This window comes from Miniopterus natalensis, chromosome 7 (assembly GCF_054644295.1).
Source record: "Miniopterus natalensis isolate mMinNat1 chromosome 7, mMinNat1.hap1, whole genome shotgun sequence".
Classification (NCBI taxonomy): domain Eukaryota; kingdom Metazoa; phylum Chordata; class Mammalia; order Chiroptera; family Miniopteridae; genus Miniopterus; species Miniopterus natalensis.
Window position 1 is genome coordinate 44,745,659 of NC_142087.1, and position 17,526 is coordinate 44,763,184.

The following is a 17,526-nucleotide window of genomic DNA, read 5'->3' on the forward strand; positions in this document are numbered from 1 at the left end:
TGCGTAATGGGGTCCTGCTCCTGAGTCCTGCCCTGACCCTGGACTCAATGCACTGGGGTGATGTGGAGCCACTTCAGTAGCCCAAGAGGAGCAGAACCCTCTGATGAGTGAGAGGCCTCACACTAGAAAGGCACAGATAGGCAGCTTGGTGGGTTCCTCTAAGTGGCTATCTTGGAGCCAATACAGCAATCACACACTGTATGATATCCACTGTGAGCATTTAATATGGTTGATCTTGGCCCTGAGAAAGGGCCTTTAATATCAACTATGATCAATAATGCCATAATGAAGGAAAAGCAAGACATTTCTCCTAGACCCCTTGGAAGCTTCTGGAAATCCTGGCAGTTGGTACCGTCCTGCTGGAGGCTGGGAAGCATCTAACTTTCACTATCTCTCTTTATCCCCTGGCCAGCATGCAGCTGTGGCCGGCGCCTTTGTGAGGAGATGACGGGGAAGTGCCTCTGCCCTCCCCGCACGGTCAGGCCCCAGTGTGAGGTGTGTGAGACACACTCCTTCAGCTTCCACCCCTTGGCTGGCTGCGAGGGCTGCAACTGCTCCAGGAGGGGCACTGTTGCTGGGGCTGCCACCCTGGAGTGCGACAGGGACCACGGGCAGTGCAGGTGAGCTCAGGTGCATTGACCTACTAGGTCCTGTTATGGGAAGGAATGGCACCATCTGCCCACTCACCAGTCATTACTTCCCATTTCTCACGGGTTCAAGGATGGCACCATGTCCACCTCAGGGTGCAGTTCCCACTCCGAATGGCTTCCTGTGTGGAATAATTTATCCCCTCAGGTAACCCAGCAGAGCCTGGGTGGGCAGATGGCCACTGGCCCGAGGCCACAAGCTGCCTTGCCTATTCACTCCAGCATTGTTCTTAGTGTGCATAAAGTTATTTACATGCATAAAGTTATCAGTTTCTTCCACTGGGTCACCTTGTGGTGGACACCTATACATTTGTATTTAGGGCTGGGCTCCAAACCTTCAATCTGGGATTAGCTGGAGGTTTGCTTAAGGACAGTGCATGCCGAAGTCTGAAATCCTCAGCCTGCCTCCCTCACTCAGGCCAGCTGGAAGGGGTGATAGACTGTGTACTTTCTCCTGCCTGCTGCCTGTCTGAGCCAATGTGGGGGTTCATTGGGGGTTGTTTGGGAGTGGGGAGGGAAACAGGGCAGGCAGGTACCTGCTGGAGAGCCTGCCTGTGAGTGGGGCTGCCCCCAGGAACAGCAATAGGTCCAATGTATAATCGCTAAGAGGCAAATGGCAAGCATTGGCTCAAACAGGTGCAGGCCAGGCTCTGCATTAAAAACTAGAAGCTGATGCCACATGATTGCAAGTGATCAGCCTATCTCAGCAGGACTGGGGAGCAGTGACAGGTGATGGAGAACGGGAGCCAGCCTCCTAGAAGAGAGGCTAGAAGAATTAAATAGTGGGCTGTGTAGCAGGGAAACTGAGCCAGAGCTTTTGAAGGCCAGGCTGGCATGGCAGTAGGCAGGAGAAAGTATGTGGTTCACCACCCACCCTATACTCGCCTCCCCCCACCACACGCCCAGGCACATGGCTGTTTCAGAGTCTGTGTTCCTGTAACTCAGGTGTGAGCCAGGAGGGGCTTCTGCTGGTACTGGAGGGCAGCTGTATTCATTTTCTGTGGCTACTATAAAAAATTACCACAAACTGGGTGACTTAAAACAACAGAAATTTATTCTCACACAGTTCTAAATGCTAGAAGTCCAAAATCTTAACTATGTCATGCTTCTTCTAAAGGCTCTAGGAGAGATTCTGTTCCATGCCTTTCTCTTACCTTCAGGTGTTGCCAGTATTCCTTGGATTTCCTTGGCCTGTAGATGCATCACTCCAGTCTCTGCCTCTGTCTTCACATGGCATTCTCCTTTCTGTGTGTCTGTCTTTTCTTTTCTTATAAGGCCACCAATCATTTTGGAGTGGTACCCACCTTATTCCAGTATGACCTCATTTTAACCTGATTATACCTGAAAAGACCCCATTTCCAATTCCAGTAAAGCCACATTCTCAGGTAGTAGGGGTTGGAACTTGAACATATATTTTTAGGGACAAAACTCTACTCTCTATAGCAGTGATGTTCACTTTTCCTAAGGAAGGGCCCTTAACCACACCTTAATTGTTGCCCAGTGCCTAGCAACTCCTTTGTACTACTGGGAAGGAAGCTGAGTGAAAACCTGAATCATGAAACATTCCAAATCTTTAACTTCACAGGTCTGAGTCCTTCCTGAGTCAACTCAGTTGTTTATCTTTCTCAAACTATGAGTGTAAACTGGATGTGATTTGCACAAAGAATTTTGAGGCGATATCCAGAGTTTTCATCACAATTGATTAACACATATCAGGTTCCGTTCCCTCCGGTGTTTAGGCTGTTCTCTGGAAGGAAGCCCGGCCCTTAGTTCACTACCGAAGGCTCTGCCTTGTGTACCCGAGGGCACCCATGGGCCTGTGAAAGTGTCTGATTTATTTCCAGTCGGTTACTGATGTATGAGGAGGATGACACTTGGTGTGGAAGCACAGGCTCCCGGGAGCCAGTGGGAATGCTGCAGAGCGGAAAGATGCGCTGAGCCCAGGCGTTGCTTACAGCCACGTTCCTGGAGAAGATGTCTAAGTGGGAGGCTGCAGAGGAGCAAGGTGTGCCAACCATGACCCCATCAACTTTATAGACAGCAGAGAGGAAGAGGAGTTACGTGTCATCTTGTGACTTCATTATTGATCTAGATGCGCTTCTCCAGGAAAAAATTGCTTCCATCCATCTGTTTCAACCCTTGGTCCAAAAAGGAGCTGGGAAAGTGGCAGAACCTTGTAGATTTGGTCCACTAGGTGGGATGCGGCCTAATTTCAGCTGGGCTATTTGGCATTGCTCCCAGCATCTCCTCTACTCTCATCTTCCTGTCATATAGCTGCCTTTGCTCCCATTACCTCTCTTTATCTTCTATTCTTTCACTGATGGCTGTCACTTTTTCTCTCCCAGCTAACACCCCCATGATGATTTTTGTCTTTTCTACATCTACAAGGGCCTTCCTCCCTCCAATGGCGATATTCACAATTATTTCCCATCACTCCCTTACCATTGACCTTTCCCTTTTTATGTTCCCATCAGTGCCATCTCCCTTTCTTGAAAAACAAACCCTTTTATTGGCAGGAAAGTGATAGTCATAAACATTTGAGACCAGAGCTCCAGAGTATTTGTAAGCAAAATGTGTGAATCTTGATGGAAATATCCACAAAGATAAGAAGAATTAAGCATTTCTCTCCATGAAGCTAAGAGAGCACCACTGACACCATTTGCCATCTTGGGTTCAAAAAGGTGGTCAAGGGAGAGTTAGACAACTGTCGAAAGATGGTCAACCAAGCCAGTTTTTTCGCAATTGAAATATTTCAATCCTTCTGCAGTTTCTCAGTCCTAAACACACACACACACACACACACACACACACACACACACACCACCCCCCTCAAAGCTCCCCAGGACATCCACCAGATCAGAGGAAACTGTAGAATTAGAACTGACTTCAGAAAAGGAAATCTGGGGTATAATAAAAAGGGAAAAAGATTGACTTAGGAATAATTGTTTTTCTTTTAATATATTTGAAGAGCAAATAAAAGGAAATAGTTCAACATCTTTATGTGAAACAGGTGTGTGCAAATCCTTCGGAAGAAAGAAAAGTCTGACAAATAAGTAGCATAAGCAGGGAGCGAGGTTAAAATCCTTGACTCACTCAAGGGTGTTATAGCAGGAGTCTGGATGTAAGAAAGGCTGCAAGGACAAGATTCCATTTGAACAGCAGAATAAGCAATGCATAACCTTGTGAATACGAAGAAAAAACTAGGCCGAAGAGCAGGAGAGGAAGGTAAACAGGATGCATGCAATAGTTATTAGGAAATAGAAGTCCCTGCAGAGAGGGAGCCCAGGAGTCTGCAGTGGCCTCAGTCACAGCTGCATTAAGATACTTAGAGCCCTAAATACTGAAAACAATATAGTGCCCCCATATATAATTAAGAATAAAAACTTAGTAGGCCTCAAAATAAGTGCAAGGAAGTACAACAAAGTTCTGTTTTTCCTTAATGACTAGTTTGGTTTTTCTTTTGAAAGCAGAACATCCAAGTGAAGAGTTCGGCGCTGAGAATGGAGGTTTGGGAACCAAGGGCATAGATCAGAGTGAATGAGGACCCAGGAGGGGTGCGGACACGCAGGAGGAAAGGCCAGTGGGGGTCCTGGAGGGAGTACTGATGTTTAATCCTAGGAGGCAAAGGAACCAAGGAAATGGAGAAGCAGTTTTTCAGCAGGAAGAGAAGCAATAGAATTCACTGTCTGAGGACTAGCAAGAGAGTTTTAAAAGGGAGTAGTAGCTGGTCAACAGGATACATTGCTGTGAACACAGTTTCTCAGCACTGCAGAGAAAGAAACCAAGAACATATTAAAAGTTGTAAAATCAGTTAAGGCACCTTCTTTGATAGAGAGATTTATCAGAGTATTTTTATTTTACTTAAAATTCTAAGGACTGTTTAACAAAACTTTACAGTGACAACTCATAGTCTGGAAAATTCCTAACTCGGAACTGAGACATGTCCTATAGTTTTGCAGAAACCTGAGGGAGCATCACAGGAATGGAATCTCATTGACCTGTATCACACTTAACCCAAGATGTGATTGTTTACTTGACATTACCACAGAGACTGTAATAACCTCATGGGATGACATATCCATTCATGATCAAAGTGGACTTGTTATGAAAGGGCCTTTGGCAGGTAATGTAAGAAAATCTTTCAGTTTACTACATGGCTATAAATTGCACAAATTGCTCACAGTAACTCCAGAGTTTGTGCTGAAAAAGCTTTTAATTGCCTGAAAGAATTATTTCCTTAGAAAATATTAGAGGGATGAATGCTATTTTTCACCCAGAAAATTTCCTAATGAAAATGAAGAATGTGTCTAGGAGAACCTAAAGTTTATAAAAAGAAATAATCAAAGATACCTGGGTGATGTCACCATACTACTGCTCTCCATGCCTTATTTCTTCATCGGTAGAATAGACATACTGGAGGCACCTCCCTCTTGAAGTTCTTTTGAGGATTAAATATCCTTTGCAAAAACCCTTAGAACAATATCTGAGACACACCAGCACCCAACAAGTATTAGCTGTTATTCTGCCTTCTTCCCTCTGTACTTTGCCCCGTGGACACCCCACCTAGTCCCCTGGCTTCCACCCTCCTCCCCGACTCCTGGGTGGTTCCTACATCCAGAGCTCCAGTCCTGGTCCTTGAGGGCTGTCTTATCCCACCTTCGCTGCAAATCGGTTTGACCTGGGTTCTCTTACTGGCTTTACTTAGGTGATCTTGGACAAGTCCCCTAAGTCTCTGAGCTCCTGTCCCCTCACATGTATAACAAAATATTAGACTAGATGGTCTTTAAGGGCCTTTACAACTTCAAAAATTCTACACCTCTTACCTCATATCCAAAACCTGCACCATTGTTTTGCTTTTCAAGCCATTTCTCTCTTTGGATGTTTAAAAAAATTCTACTTAATGGTAACAGCCTCCTCCCAGTCCTCAAAGTCTGAAACTCCAGTATATCTTAGAACCAGCCTCTTTTTCCTACAGTTGATCAGGTGTCAACTTCTGGCAAGGTAGATATTGCCCCCCTCCCTCCCCATGGTTCCCTGCCAGCTGCTGCACCCAGTTCAGTCCTTCTACCCCTTCCTGTTTGAGTGATATTGATGATCACCTGATTGACCTACCTTTTCCTGGTTTGTAGTTTCTTTTCTTTTTTTCCTTCTCTCTCTCTTTCTCTCTTTCCCCCTTGTTGAAGAGGAATGTGTTAATACAAAATCATACTGGGATTTAAAGATCTATTTTCCGTATAATTTTGTCATGAATACATAGAACTATTAGTCTACAAAACTTGAGACAATGCCGATGAATTCATGCTTATGATTTTATCTTCTTGTATGTGTCTTTTTAAACCATGATGAAACATTCCCCTCAGTTCATTTTTTGCCTTAAATTCTACCTTGTCAGATATAAATATGTTTGATTGCTCAAACTGTATCTGGTACCCACTCCAGTTCAGGTGCTGTGCCTTGTGTAGAAGGCACACATGCTGTCCCAGGTCACAGCTTGATAGGGGAATCTCTACTCACCAACAGTAATCTGCGGTGTGCTGAGTGCCAGCCTGAGTTGTGGGCTGCTGTGGGGACACATGTCTCTGCACAGCACCACTCCCATCCATCACTCTGCACAAAATCCTTTCTCAAATCCCGATTGTCTGACAGGATAAAGACCAGCTTTCCACCGACCCTAATGAAGCCTTCTTTTAGCCTTCTCTGGCTTCGTTTTCTCACTTCCTCTAAACATTGTTTGCACATATTCAGTTCTCCAGCTATGAAGGCCTCCTTCCCCCTCTTCTGTTAGCCCCAAATTGTACTTATCCTCTGAGGATTGTGTATTAAAACTCAGAGAAAGCATGAAGCCTTCTAGAAGTCTGCGGGGACATCCTCATCATCTCATTGCCTAAAGCAAGTTTAATGTTCAGCCTTCCGTCTCTCACAGGATTACCTAGTATTCTGCATCTCTGTGTCCTGTGTCCTCAGTGAAAATGTGCTGAGGTCAAGACCAACCTATTTTACTTTGTCCCTTCCTTCCCAGGTTCCCTACACAGGGATATATATGTCCCCAAAAATGTATACACACACTTTTAATAATTATGAAAGCAGTGTTTATCAAAATACATTTCATTTTCAAAATTAAGCTATCATCTATTAAAGTGTGTAGACATTATTTTTGGGGATACCATATATATATATATATATACCCATATGTATATGGCACTCGATAATTATTGAATGAATGAATGAATGAATAAGGCAGACTTTGGATTCTAGATTAAAGCTAGAGTTTGATGTGAGTGTGGCTTAAGGGACCCACAGTGTTTAATGAGCAAAGGATAGAGTTCAGCCGAACACCTGATTTTCTGATTGTCTGTGAGGCACGGCGAGCACCCACATGCTCGCAGATGTTATTACGTCACGCTTGGCTGGGAGCCCATTGCCGTGGAGATGACTTCACAAGACCTGCATTCTTAGGGCTGCGGGTTCTGAGCCTCCAGCCGGCACCTAGAACCTCTTGCCTTCACCGTGAGGGCCGCTCCTTGGATAGCGGAGTGTCTCTGGAGAAATGTGCCAAGGTCAGGGTGACTTTAGGTAGTTTTAAAAGGTATTCAGCCAGACTTTGCAAAGGAAGTTTACTTCTGATTCTCTGTTGCCATGGTACCACCCCAAACTCCTTTCGTTGCTTTTTTGGCACAGGATTTGTATACTGAGTGCTCTGAGCATTGCATTGCTGAGGAACTGAGACGTCATACTCTCCATGTTTTGGTTAACCCTTGCCTAGCCGTCCTAAGGGTTTCTCAGGGTTCAGCTCCTAGGCCATTGCTATGGCCACTCTTCGCAGCTTTTGCTTTTTCTCCTTCACTCCTGTGTTCAGAGCTTTACCTTATCTTACCGACGTAGCCAAGCTCTCTCAGCCCAGCCCTGCTTACATATGCTCTGAAATAAATAGGCCAACAAGTAATGAAATTGCTTCCAGTTCTAGTCTCAACAAGCAGCTTCCACAGTTGCCTTCATTGCAAAATACTCCTTTTCTTTCTTTTCCAATGAAGTGAAAATATGTAAAATAGGTTCCCATCTGCTTGTCCTCACCTTCAAGGCCCAGGCCCAGGTTGTGTAGGTGCCTTTTATCTGCTTCCTCCATTCTGCCTTTGACTGTCAGCACCCTGTGGGCAGACACCGTGTCTGTTTGACTGGCTTTGTACAGCAACTGGTCTGCTGCAGTGTTAAGTGGATTCTAGAACTGTCTGGAGATGATGAGAGCTTTTGCTTCCTCTGCTTTGGGTGTAGGTGCAAGCCCAGAATCACAGGGCGGCAGTGTGACCGATGTACTTCTGGGTTTTACCGCTTCCCTGAGTGCATTCCCTGCCACTGCAACAGAGAGGGGACGAAGCCAGGAGTCTGTGACCCGGAGACAGGGGCTTGCCTCTGCAAGGTAAGAGCGAACATGCAATGCCAAGGATGTCAGCCACTGATCAGTGTGGGAGGTCTTCATGTCGAGTCAACATATAAGAATACATGGGAAATGGGACTGACCTGCAGTAGATTTCCACCATATGTGTAGCATTTTATAGTCATTCTCATTTGATAGAAATAGAAGGGAAGACCCCTCTTACCCCTCCATCCTTTGGAGAGGCAGCAAACCCTCTTAAGAATCTGATGACAGGTGCACATCCTCTCCAGAAAAATCAACACAAACTTCTATGTACAATTTCAGGAGATTTAAAGGTTCCCTAGAAGCCTATTCCTGGCGCATCTCTGCCACCAGGGCTTCTGCCAGGTGGTAGCAGAGCTCCCAAGTCCTAGCAGATGTTTTGAGGTGGTGGTAAGTGGGATGAATTTATCTCACCATATTGTGAATCCTTCTGGTTCTAATTCCCCTACCTTCCAGATGCCAAGGGGAATCATATAAAATTTAGGAAGTTTTCTATTTGTATGTGGCATAAAAGTTTAAACAGTTAATGCAGTATAAAAGCTTAACAATTATATATCTTAATGTTCTGTTAGCATCCATGTTCTAACAGCTTGTATTGGTATTTCTTTTGTGCAACTAGCTAGCTATCTGCAATCAGGGAACCTTTAGAAGGAATGACCTCTTGTTCCGTGTTTTTTAATAGGAGAATGTGGAAGGTGCAGAATGCAATGTGTGTCGAGAAGGCTCATTCTACTTGGACCCTGCAAACCCCAAGGGTTGTACCAGCTGCTTTTGTTTTGGAATAAGTAATCACTGTCACAGTACACATAAAAGAAGAGCTAAGGTATGCAAGGAGTGAGAGTCTATTTGTTTTTGTTTAGTACTTCCGAATGAGGGAGGAATGAATTGGTATGAAACATGAAGGGTTGTGGAAGTTTTTACGTATTACTTTGTTAAAAAGTTAAGCATGGCTCACCTGTTCCTGAGCCTTCAGTGTTCTTTCCACAGATGTCCTCACTCTCCGTCCCTCAGTTTGCCAGGTGTCTCATGCCCACAGGGGCCACCCTTCACCACTCCCTATGAAATAGCTCCCCCCGGTCACTCTCTGTGTGCTTGCCCTTCTTTGTGTCATGTACTCAAAAGCATTTATCACTCCCTGCCATATTTTACATTTAGTTCTAAAATTTTTTTATTATCTGCCTTCCTCCCCCACTAGCACGTGAGCCCCTGATTTATTCCCAGTGCCTACATCAGCATCTGGAACATAGTAGATGCTCAATAAACACTCGTTAAATAAATGGCCTTTGTTGCTCTTCCCCCTTGTTTGTTCTTATCTGCTAATCTTCTTCCTGTTTTCTTTGCCTTCTCATATATTTCACCACATCTTTTCTTTGGCCACTTTTTAAAATAACTCCTTTAAATGAAGGAAACTTTTGCTGCCTTCACTATTCCTTGAACCAGTAGTATAATGCTTGCTTTCCTTATAGAGTAATGTCTTATGTCCAACAAGTATTCAAAGAAAGATTTTTTACACATTTTACTGCCTGCCTCCTAAAAGGAGTGCAGGCTTGTAATTGGAAAAATAAAAAAATTAATTTGTAAATCCACCCTGAAGTCTCCTCTCTTTACCCCCAGGGGACCCAGGAGCATTATTCCTAATCTATGCCTTGTAAGCTCCTTCTTTCTCTTCCTCTCATAATTTAACTCCTGGCCTCCTTTGTGACCAGGGAAATATTTAATTACAGCGCTCCATTTAGAGCAAAATAATGATAGCAGATTGCTGTCTTCCACATCACATTTTGTATAGAAGAAGCTGCCCATTAAAATGTGCCCACTGTGCTAGTTGTTATTCATATACTTATTTATGTGTTATTTGAACATTTATTGGATACCTATTAAAAGTCAAGAACCAGGATGTGTGCTAGGACACAAAGATAAATCCCTCATTCTGCCTGCCCTCTGAGAATTCCAAGGGCAAGCCGAGGGGAGACACAGAAAGGAAGCCTTCGAAGCAAGGTGGCTGCCCCATGGCTCTTTCTATTCTGCATAATCCTGCGTCACCAAGAAGTCACAGGCACACGTTCCCATTCCTTGCTTTTGTATTCCAGTTTGTGGATATGATGGGCTGGCGCCTGGAGACGGGGGACAGAGCAGAGATCCCCATCTCATTCAACCCTGGCAGCAGCAGCGTGGTTGCTGACCTCCAGGAGCTGCCCTCAACAGTTCACAGTGTGACCTGGGTGGCACCTCCTTCCTACTTGGGGGACAAGGTAATGATATCCTGTTGTTCTTCCAGGCCCTCGCCGGGCCTCCTCCCTCACTGCATGAGCGTTATTTACTGGGTGCCTGGAAGGAAACATCAGGAAGTTCAGGTTACTAAAATGGAAGAAATTAGGTTAACTCCAAATGCAGGAGAGATGCTGCCTCCCTCTGGGAGGGGCTGAGACCATAAGAAACCCATGGACCCCACATGCATTATTAGCTCATTAGCAGAGGAAGTCATGCACCATGTTTTTCTTGATTTTTTTACTTAATGCCAAAGGAAATAACCATTTTCGTAATATCTGTTGCAAATGGGACATGTATGCTTTGTAAATGCCAAGCTGGGAGTTCTTTGTTTTAAAGCAGAAGAAAGGCCCCTTGTCAAAAAAACAAAAGCTGAAAAGTGACTCGGGAGCTCATTTAAAGAAGCCCAGGATTCTGTGGCAGTTCGACTTTCATTAGGAGAATCACGCGCGGTTAGTTAGACACTCCCACGGGAGCTAACGCACTGGTTGCTCTTACTTTGCTGCATAAAATGTTATTCCAGAGCCTGGCCAGCTGCACTAATTCATAAGGACAGAAGTGTGGGCCTCCTGTGGAAACACCATCGGGTGACATGCGCACCTGGTGGCATAGGGTAGAGCAGCTGAGAAGGGGAGGATTTCATAGGGCCAGCTCAGGTAATGCCATATTCTCACCTTCAGAATGACTAAATATTAGGGCTTTGTTGGCCTGAGGTCCCTAACTCTGCCTTCTGGTTGAAGGATTATGGGTTTTGACCTTTGAGTGTGGGGACTGTTGCTTCTCTCATATAACCCTCTTCACCTCCACAGGTGGGCCCATGTACTGTTATCTATTACTGTGTAACAAATTACCCCACAACTTTGAATCTTAAAACAAAATACAGTTATGATCTTGCATAGTTTCTGTGGACCAAGATCCAAGAGCAGATGGCTCAGAGTCTCTCATGAGGATGTGGTCATCTGGGACTAGAGGACCCACACACATGGTTGTCAGCAGGTCTCTGATCCTTGCTGGCTGTAAATTGTAGGCCTCAGTTCTCCATTGCATTAAGCTCTTTCTCCATAGGTTGCCTGAAGGTCCTCATGACCTGCCAGCTGGCTTCCTCTAAAACAACAGATAGAGATGATAGATAAATGATAGATAAATAGATAGATGATAGATAGATAGATAGATGATGATAGATAGATAGATAGATAGATAGATAGATAGATAGATGATAGATAGATAGATAGATAGATAGATAGATAGATAGATAGATAGATGATAGATAGATGATAGATAGATAGATAGATAGATAGATAGATAGATAGATAGATAGATAGATAGATAGATGATAGATAGATAGATAGATGATAGGCTCAAAACAGAAGCCACAATCTTTTTATAACCTAATTTCAGAAATGACATAACGTCACTTTTGCCATATTCTATTCATTAGAAGCCAGTCATTAAGTCCAGCCCACACTCAAGGAGAGGGAATTAAGCTCTACCTCATAAAAAATAGGATATCAAAGAATATGGGACATGTTTTTAAAACTACCTTAGCCATCAAAAAGGCCATTTAGTTGACCCTTGAACAACGTAGATTTGAACTGTGGGGGTTCACTTATATGTGGATTTTTTTCATCTTATAAACAGATGACATAAACTTACATTATCAATAAATATATACTGTACTATAAATGTATTTTCTCTTCCATATGATTATCTTAATATTTTCTTTTCTCCAGCTTACTTTATTGTAAGAGTACAGTATATAATACATATAACATATAACATATGTTATCACTCAAATATTTATATTATCAGTAGGCTATTAGTAGTTAGGGTTTTGGAGAGATAAAAGTTATACACAGGTTTTCAACTGTACAGGAAGGGGTGTCAGCACCCCTAACCCCCACGTTCAAGGGTCAACTGTACTCAATAAGATGATTCAAGATGTTGCCTTAGAATTCTTCCAGACTTTAAGATCATAACTCTGTAAAGCTTTGTCAGATTATAGATTCTAGGGAAAAACTTGAGAGGATTGGGAGCCCAGAAATGCTGCTCCTTCCCTGCTGCAAGTTATTTGCACTCTCCAATAGGGGGATTTTGTCCTGCCTGCTCTGATGTTATATTGCCTCTGATTTTCATCCGTTAGTCACCCCTTCCTTCTTGGTTGGTTTTAGCTTTAAGGGTGGGAGGTATCAGGACCAGAGGTGAAGTTGCTGTCAGGAAACCATGACCATTCACCTCCACATCTCCACCACCCTTGCGCTACTTATGTGCCCTGAGAGAAGGTCCGTACACCTAAGGGAATAGTTAGACATGGCTAATACTCAGGAAAATGCATAATCACTTAGGAAATACTTACCATCTGCTCTCAGGGGAAGGTTATTGAAAATTTACTTATAGAGGTTCATTTTGTAACTGATAGATATTAACCAATTTTCTCAGTTAAGTAAAAAACCAATGGCCTAGATTTCTTAGAATAGCCGTGGACTAAACAAACACTTTGGTTTAGCAGTCATCTAGAATAAAAGAATCTTATTTGTTTCTGCGTGACTATTATTTTTCTTTTTAACAGAAGTATCTTTTATTTTTTATCGTTGACACTATTACAGGTGTCCCCCCCCCCCCATATCCTCCTCCACCCAGCTCTCACCCTCTATCCCTCTGGCAATCACCACACTGTTGTCTGGACTATGCATATATGTTCTTTGGTTAATCTCTTCACCTTCTTTTGCTTGTAAAACTCAATCATGTTCATGTTAAACATTTTAATTGATATAAAATGGTATAATGTATATCGTTAAAATACCATCTTCAATTCCACCCTCTAAGGGTGACATCTGTTAACAGGTTGATTGTGTATCTTTCCAGATCTATGTGCCTATGTAATTTTTATATGGGCTAATGTCGCTATAGTCTTTTTTAATGTCTGTGCTATTGATCATTTCATTTCAATTTTAGGTTTCCTCCTATGGTGGCTACCTCACCTACCAAATCAAGTCATTTGGGCTACCTGGTGACATGGTTCTTCTGGAAATGCAGCCAGATGTGCAGCTCACTGTAGGTATCAAAGCCTGACCAAGTAACAGGAAGACAGTTACAGTTGGTGCTGATTCAATTTTAGGACCACTTCATAAGGGTTCTACAAAACATTTCGATTAAGTCATTTCCAATATTTTTTAGAAACTGAAAGAGGAGTTTAGACCATGTAGCACCTCCTCAGGATCCTCTGCCCCTGACCATCCCAGGCCCAAGTGGTTTCTCCTTTGTCCCCTCCCAATGTACTTAATATCTCATAAGTTGATTCTCATAAGTTCATGTTAAACTTTTTTATGTTTCTATCTTTTGATTTAGTTTCACAAATGTTTTTGAACCTTTCCTATTTACAAGACCACATTGCTGGGCTCATAAAGGATAGGTAATCCCTATACTCAAAAAAAGAGAGTGTAATCTAAAGGGGAGAAAAGAAAAAAAATGCAAATAGCTACAATCCACTGAACAGTAAGCATTTGAGGCAAAGTCCAAACAAGGCTGTGTGGGATCTGGGATCCAAGTGGAGACTTATGTAGTTGAGAGGCCCTCAGAAGGCTTCATGGGAAAGGTTAGTTTTGAGCCAAGCCTTTGAACATGGGCATGAGAGGAGAAACACCCTTCCAGCAGCAGAGAGTGAGGTAAACTGAGGCAGGGGGCAGTGCGTAAGGTGTGACCAGTCCAAGCTGGCAGTATCATCATTGTGGATCATCAAAGACAAGCCTGAAAGGGTAGGAAGGAGGGTGTTTAATGCTATGATAAGAATTTGGCCTTATGTAGATACTGGGGAGCCACTTTGGTTCTTTGAGAGAAAAGTGACGTCACATAGTGTGTGCCAGACACACAATACAGAGCTACAGTCTAGAAAAGTCCTGAGGGAAGGGGCAATGTCACATCCTGCACTGAATCCCCTGCAATGTATGGCTGGGGTGCCAGGGCCTGAACTTGACCCTGCTTCTGCTTTGTATGCTGTGATTAATGCAATGCAGTCACAGCTTCCTGAAGGGTGTCTGTGTCACTCACTGCACAATAGGGACCAGCAAGTCTCACACACCTCAGCAGAGGTGAGGGCCTCACATTCTGGTGGATTATTTGTGTTCAGGCACTGCCGTGATATGTTTTGTGTTTACTGGCACCCAAATTTATTGAACTATTATTTTAAAAATTCAAAGAAACCTTTTCAAAACACCTTGATAATGAAGCACCAAAGGTTTTAAAGTTATAGTTGAAGGAAAAAGAGCTCCACAATAAAAATACTGTCATAGCAGTGCTTTATTTCATTTTCATTTTTATTGCAGAGTATCTCAAGTTCAGGCCATTGGTTTACCTATATTTTACTGCCAAAGAGTTTATTATGCAACCTGTTAGAATTCACGGAGAGGTGATGATCAGAATTTCTCCTTAATTTCACCTTCAAACATAGGAGAAAAATTAGGCTCATGAAACATTACTCTGCTTTGTTCCAAACTGCTATAGTGGAGAGCCTATTGGGGCATGTTTCCTAGGTTAAGGTTTTAAATGATTTGTTATGGCAGATAATGCTCTTCTTTCTGAAACAGTGGTTCTAATGAGTTCCTTTCGGGTTTGGTGATACAACAGAAAAGCTGGTGTGTGTGTGTGTGTGTGTGTGTGTGTGTGTGTGTGTGTGTGTGTGTGTGTGTGTGTGTTCAAGGTGGGGTGCTGATGGTGAGTGTGACTTTCCTGTTGTGCCTGTAAGGAGTCCCTCAGGGAGCGGGGTTCAGAGGCTGAGTGAGTGCGGCTGGGCCCTGGAGTGTGGGGGCTGTGGGGCTAAATCCCGCCCCACCAGCCAACTCCGAAGCTCCCTGGCCCTGCAGGCTGCACTGCGGGGCCCCGCTAACCTTCCTGCCTACCCCGCCCTCCAAAGCGCTTTCTTGCTACCACAGTCAGATCCTGTAGGCAGTAATAGAGGCAGCACCTCATGCATTGACTGCAAGGCATGGTTTTAAAAAAATTTTTCTCCATCTTTTTAGACATTTTCAGTTAAACGAAAATTAGGGTTTCCTATTGGTGAAAATGCACTCTATTTGGTAGTATCATTCTGCTTCCATGCCACTAATCCTTTTGCCAGTCAGTTTATTTTCAAACAATTTTTTAGAGTCAGGCACTTCATGAAATGCAGATCCATAGAAATTTGTTCTGAGCTCAATCTAAACTTCAACACATCCCAGCCACAGCACTAAAGCATTTGTGTTTTTCTTTAAACAGGGTCAGCACATGTCCATCATCTACAAGGAGCCGAATAACCCACGGCCGGACAAGCTGTACCATGGGCGAGTGCAGGTGGTGGAGGTACATGCATAAGGGAGGAACATACATGAAATGGTTCTTGATGATCTTTTCTGTTCTACAACTTAGTTCTGTCAAACAATTATGCTTTTTAACTTATTTTATGAATTTAAAATGTTAGTTATCTTAATCACATTAATATAAACATACCATATATATAAATTTAAAACATAAATTATATAAAATATACAGTTTCATCTTCATAGGGCTTTGTTTGTACTGTTTTTATGGCACTAAGAACTATCTGTCCTGTTTATAGTTAATTATCCTTGTCTCATAAACCGTGTGATCTTCTAAGTGCTAAGATGCAGCTCCCTCTCAACCTCAGGCCTCCCTCAGTGTCTGGGATTTGATGAGTGCCCAACAAATGTTTGGGATGAATTGATGGAAAAGCCACAAAGACGTCTAGCATCAAAGAAATAAGAGTAGATAAATAGATAAAGGAAAGATCATTGAATCATAAAATATTTTATTATACTATACCTACTTGTTTACAACTATTCCTTTAAAATAGTGTTCCATTTGTATTTCTAAATACTTTCAATGCTTCAAGGTGATCCTTTTTCTAGTACTCTGAACTTGCAGACATATTTTAACATTTCTGTACAGATCCATCATACAATGGAAAACTGGCAATGAATGGAACAAAGTATTGATGCCTACCACAACTTGATGAACCTCAAAAACATGATACAGAGTACTGATTTAAAGAAGCAAGACACAAAAGATCACATATTGTGAGATTCTTTTTATAAGAGAGAGCTGACATCAGCAAAAATGGTGGAATAAGAACCTCAAAAAATTCTTTCCTCTATAAAAGCAATGAGGAAACTGTCCTAAATTGTCAAAATCAACTATTTCAGAACTCTGGAAATTAAGCAAAGGCTTGCAGCAATCTGGAAAGCATTTATTCAAGAAAAATGGATGAACTTTGGGAAGAACAATGAGCTTTGTGGCTGGTATTTGACTTGCTCTATTTCCATCCCTCCACCCCAGCTCCACAGTAGACCTGAAAATCAATAACCCACAGCCCACCATCAAGGTAAAAGCCAGTAGCCCAGAAGCCACCAGAGGAGAAAGAGTGGGATTGGAGCTCCTACAAAACCTCATTCCCAGAGAATTGTCATGATTTGACCTGTCTGGAGGGTTTCTGGATGATCCCACTTCCAAGACTGTCTTTATCTGACCTGACTCAGAGCTCTCCCAGTGTGAAAAGCCTTTCCCCTGGGAGTGTTGGAAACATTTAGGGGCAATCATTGCACTTCAGGGTTGCCTAAGGTGGTGGATAATAGTTGGAGCAATCATTAGGATAATCACAAAATTTAAAATAAGAAGTTGGGGGATATGGTATCCATAAAGGCTTTGAAAAGATCCAGTACAGTCCTGGAAATACAGAAAGACTTACATACTCAAGGATGTATGCATTCTCAGGAAAGACCTGAGAAGGCCCTAAGCCTTCACCTCTGGCTGACCTTGAGGCTCTGTGCAAGCAGGAAGTAAAGGCTAAAGCAGAGTTATCAGCTGCCTGGTTAGTCCTCCAACATGTACACAGAGCCCTTTTGCAAAGACTAGGAGACTTTTTGTTTCCAAGCATTTGTAAAAATTTCTGTCCAGTCATTAGCTGACTACTAAACCAACTTTAATGGTCACTCAGGACAAAGATTACAGACTTTACAGAATTAGTTCAGAGAAGTCATTAAATAAATACAGAAACAGAAACAAATCCTTCAAAGCAGGAAGGGGGGGAATGATTTCCAGAGTTGCCACATTATATTATTTTAAATGTCCAGTTTTCAACAAAAGTTATGAAACATGGAAAGAAATAAGAAAATGTGGTTTACACACGAGGGTGAGGGTGGGAGGAACAACAAA

At 42.9% G+C, this 17,526-nt stretch overlaps 1 protein-coding gene across 1 annotated transcript in view; it reads left to right on the plus strand.

The window, feature by feature from the left end:
- Positions 1-17,526, plus strand: part of LAMA3 (laminin subunit alpha 3) — a 186,157-nt gene that overhangs the window by 99,714 nt on the left and 68,917 nt on the right. The window contains exons 32-37 of the mRNA XM_087819001.1: positions 413-620; positions 7,917-8,061; positions 8,744-8,884; positions 10,149-10,310; positions 13,279-13,377; positions 15,574-15,657. Coding sequence (XP_087675127.1) covers positions 413-620; positions 7,917-8,061; positions 8,744-8,884; positions 10,149-10,310; positions 13,279-13,377; positions 15,574-15,657 — 839 coding nt within the window. The remainder of the gene's footprint in view (positions 1-412; positions 621-7,916; positions 8,062-8,743; positions 8,885-10,148; positions 10,311-13,278; positions 13,378-15,573; positions 15,658-17,526) is intronic.